The 4008-nt window shown below is 52.4% G+C and overlaps 1 protein-coding gene across 1 annotated transcript in view; it reads right to left on the reverse strand.

Moving 5' to 3' along the window:
- Positions 1 to 1368: 1368 nt before the first annotated feature.
- Positions 1369 to 4008, reverse strand: part of STYXL1 (serine/threonine/tyrosine interacting-like 1) — a gene marked incomplete at its 5' end in the record, with an annotated part of 9811 nt that continues 7171 nt past the window's right edge. The window contains 2 exons of the mRNA XM_010155026.1: positions 1369 to 1500; positions 3967 to 4008. The exon at positions 3967 to 4008 is cut by the window's right edge and continues 104 nt beyond it. Coding sequence (XP_010153328.1) covers positions 1369 to 1500; positions 3967 to 4008 — 174 coding nt within the window. The remainder of the gene's footprint in view (positions 1501 to 3966) is intronic.

The raw sequence follows: 4008 nt of genomic DNA on the forward strand, positions 1-4008 counted from the left end.
GGGCGGAGTCTAGGGCATGGGGGCGTGACCAGGGCCCAGTCTTATTGTTCTTTTCCTTGTAAATCGCCGGGAATAAGGAGGGAGAAACCAAAAAAGCTTCGGCCCGGGCGCTGCGGGCTCTTCGAAGCTCTCTGGCCGGTCCCCTGCCAGCTCGGGCGGCTCTCGGAGCAAACGCAGCAGCAGAAGGTGCGGGCGGGCTGGCTCCGTCCCGCAGCGATCCCACCGAGGGGGATGAGGTGAAACCCCCAGGGAACCCTCAGCACGGAGAGCCAGGAAGGCCCAGCGCGTCTGCCGTAAGGCTTTATTTTGTGAGGTCAGTGCGAGGAACGCGCGGGGCGGTGAGAGAGAGGAGGGCGCTGAGGGGAGGCTTCGCGTAACAGGGTTGGGTCTTCAACGTCACCAGCCGCGCCCAGAGGTTCGGCTGTTGCATCCGAAGGCGGCAGGTGGAAAGCGCGGTCTTGGCACAGTCCAACCAGCCAGTGTGCGAGAGGTCTGCGGGGAGCTGAGAAGGCACAGGCGGAGTGGAGGGACTCCTGCAATGGGGATATTCTGCTGTCACCTCTCCGGGATGGAAGTGGGCACAGCCAAGTTCCAGATTTACCATCCCAGGCGATGGATTGAAAAACCTTTTCAGAGATCACCCTAATGAATTCCCCATTCCCAGGGTAAGGAAAATGCCCAATAACGTGGTTATAATCCCCTTCGCTTAAAAAGGGGTGAGCGGTGTGTCATGGGCCACCTCCTGCAGCACTTGCTTTCCCCAAACTGCTGCTTTCTGCAGCACAGATAAGTTCCCCTAATGGCTCCAAAACCTGACCCCAAATCACACAGAGCTAAAGGTTATGAAGAAAGGCTGAGAGAGTTGGGTTGGTTCAGCCTGGAGAAGAGAAGGCTCCGGGGAGACCTTATAGCACCTTCCAGCGCCTGGGGGGCTACAAGGAAGCTGGGAGAGGACTTTTTACAAGGGCCTGGAGTGACAGGACAAGGGATAACGGGTTTAAATTGAAAGTGGGGAGGTTTAGATTAGATATCAGGAAGAAATTCTTCCCGGAGAGGGTGGGGAGGCACTGGAACAGGTTGCCCAGAGAAGCTGTGGATGTCCCATCCCTGGGAGTGTCCAAGGCCAGACTGGATGAGGCTTGGAGCAACCTGGTCTAGCGGAAGGTGTCCCTGCCCATGGCAGGGGGGTTGGAACTGGATGGTCTTTAAGGTCCCTTCCAACCCAAACCATTCTATGATTGTGTGATTAAAGCCTTTCCATTACAATAAGATCCCTGTTTTTTTTCCACACAGAGTTCAAGAAACCTTTGGCCAACAGTGGTACGGACAGGGAAGCGCCTTTCCTTGCCGGGTGTCCTTTACTACCCGTCAGTAATTTGGTTCAGAGATGTCTGTGATTGTGGTCCCGTAGATTTGGGTCTCCCAGTCTGAGAGCTGCTTCACAAAGCCCCGGTGTGGTCTCATGTTCGTTTTGCATGTCAGCACGTAGTCCCAAGCTCTCTGTAAAGAGAAGGAAGGCAAAGACACGTTAAGAATTTGAAGTGGAAGCAAATCTCGGGTAGTTCTACGAAGCAGCTACACTTGTGAACGGCACAACTTTGTATTTACTGCCTGTGTGGGACAGCAAGAACCTGCAGGTAGGACCTGGGCTACCAAAGCAGGGACAGTCTGGAACCAGGTGTGAACATCCGAGGAGCCTGTCACCATCGTGCTCTTCTCTCCTAGACACGAGGACAGCTCAGGCCGCTTTCACTACCTGGGCGGTATCCGGCCTTATTTTCACCAATGGAGCAATGCAGCCCTGGGTTTTTACCCTAAATGCTATTCTTCCATGGATGATAAGCGAAGCAGTGAAGTATCAGCTATTCGCAGGTAAGTCACAAAGGTTATCATGTGTCTGGATTGGTGTGACCTGATGTAGCAGAGCAGCTACGACACTGCAGTTATCCCACTGCATTAACGACAGCCATCCTAATTATTTGTTAGCTCGAAGTAATCACTGCTACACACAGGGCAGATCCACTGGCATTACTGCCATTTACTCCAGCTGCATCCTTGGGTTTGCCCAGCAGCCCTCTTCTTCCCACTTTTAAAATAGACTGGCCCCCGCACTCGGTGGATTGCCTAAGCGTAATGAGACCAAAGGTTAGAAGATAGTGCTCCTTTGGTTTGTTTTTCTAACCTCAGTGATTCAGCAGGCCCCAAGGCTGATCTGCCAATATTTACTCCCCCGGGCCCATGGTGTGGATGTCAATAGTTCCCCTGAACTCGATAGATCTACTCACACATCGATTACTAATAAACTGAGAGGTCGCACACCCCAAATCTGCCTGTCTTTTGCAACATCCATGTCTTTCAAAGCTTTCAAAGATCTTTGCCTAGATTGGGTGAAGGATCACATGGGAATCTGCGGCACTGCTGTCGTCTGCAAGAAAAAAACTTGTCTGCCAGGCTAATCCCCCAGGAAAGCTCTGCCCAGCCAAGAGCGTGCGAGCACCGCCCAGGCCCACCACAGCACGCCGCTGCCATGGGACCTTTTCTTCTTCTCCTTTTTGGCACTCAGTAAAACGCTGAGACCAGCCTGTTGATACCGAGACAAATTGCAAGGATCAGCCTTTGACTTTTGCACTGCCACTGCAAGCACCTCCAGTAATTTAGTGTGCAGGGGAATGGCTATCGGTGTGCAGGAGCAATCACACCCAGCAGAGACGTAACAGCATCCGCAGCCCTGTTGGCACGCTCGGCCCGAAATCACCCGCTGGCATGCAGTGATGGTAAGAGATTTCCTCTTGTGTTGCAAATGTTTGCACAAAATCAATGAAATTATTAGATAAAGGCCCAGCGTCTGGGCTCAGTCTTTTCAAGCTCAGAAAGGAGGAAATGCTTTCCAAACAGGGATAAGATTTTTAAGGAGACACCTTTCAGTTCCCATGGGAACTCGCCTGGGCTAAGCAGGCACCATGAGACGGCAGCACGATGCCTGTGCGTTGTCTGCGAGGTGGGACCCAGGAGAGGCCGCCGGGCTACTGCCCCCCCCGGTCATTCGCAGCCATCGTTCATTATTTTTCTTAGGTTTTTCAGAGCTCTGGAACAGCATGTACTGGCTATCTGGCCTGTACATCCCTCCTGGGCTAGGTTTTTCCTATTCCAGGGTCTGTGGGAGGGGATTGCTTCCAGAGAAATAAAATAGGATTTTGGAAGAGGTCCGTGCTGCTGAAAAAAAAGATCAGAGCCCTGCAAGCACTGGGTTTGGAATTTCCCTGTAACTCCATGGTATTAAGAGGTGGGATTAACTCCAAGTAGCTTCCAGATATGCCCTTTCTCATATCCAGGAGAGCGGAAATGCTAAGTTCCATAACCACAGCTTTATGTTTATAGCCCTGTAGCTAAGTAGGGAAGTGTGAGTGTATCACAGGTGCCAGGGTGAGGGCTCACAGATCCAAAATCACACCTGAGCCACCTCCTTAAGGGCGTAAAGAAGAGACAAGCTGCTGTAACGGAATGCTACATTATCAGGGGGACAGTCTGCATGAAAGCACAGATACCTGAAGGGGGCTACAAGGAAGCTGGGGGGGCCTTTTTGCAAGGGCCTGTAGTGACAGGACACGGGGTAACAGGTTTAAATTGAAAGTGGGGAGGTTTAGATTAGATATCAGGATGAAGTTCTTCCTGCAGAGGGTGGGGAGGCACTGGGACAGGTTGCCCAGAGAAGCTGTGGATGCCCCATCCCTGGAAGTGTCCAAGGCCAGGCTGGATGAGGCTTGGAGCAACCTGGTCTGGTGGAAGGTGTCCCTGCCCATGGCAGGGGGTTGGAACTGGGTGGTGTGTAAGGTCCTTTCAACCCAAACCATTCCGTGATTCTATGATTCAATAACAACTTTCTCATCACTAGCGCAGTGAGGCTTCCGAAACGGAAACAAACTGCGGGCCCACCCAGTAGCTGTGAGAAATGAGACGGTGACGTACCTTCAGGGAAAACTGGCAGGGATGCCTAAAGGAGGGCACGGG

This window comes from Eurypyga helias, unplaced genomic scaffold (genome assembly GCF_000690775.1).
Source record: "Eurypyga helias isolate BGI_N326 unplaced genomic scaffold, ASM69077v1 scaffold31277, whole genome shotgun sequence".
NCBI classification, from domain to species: Eukaryota; Metazoa; Chordata; class Aves; order Eurypygiformes; family Eurypygidae; genus Eurypyga; species Eurypyga helias.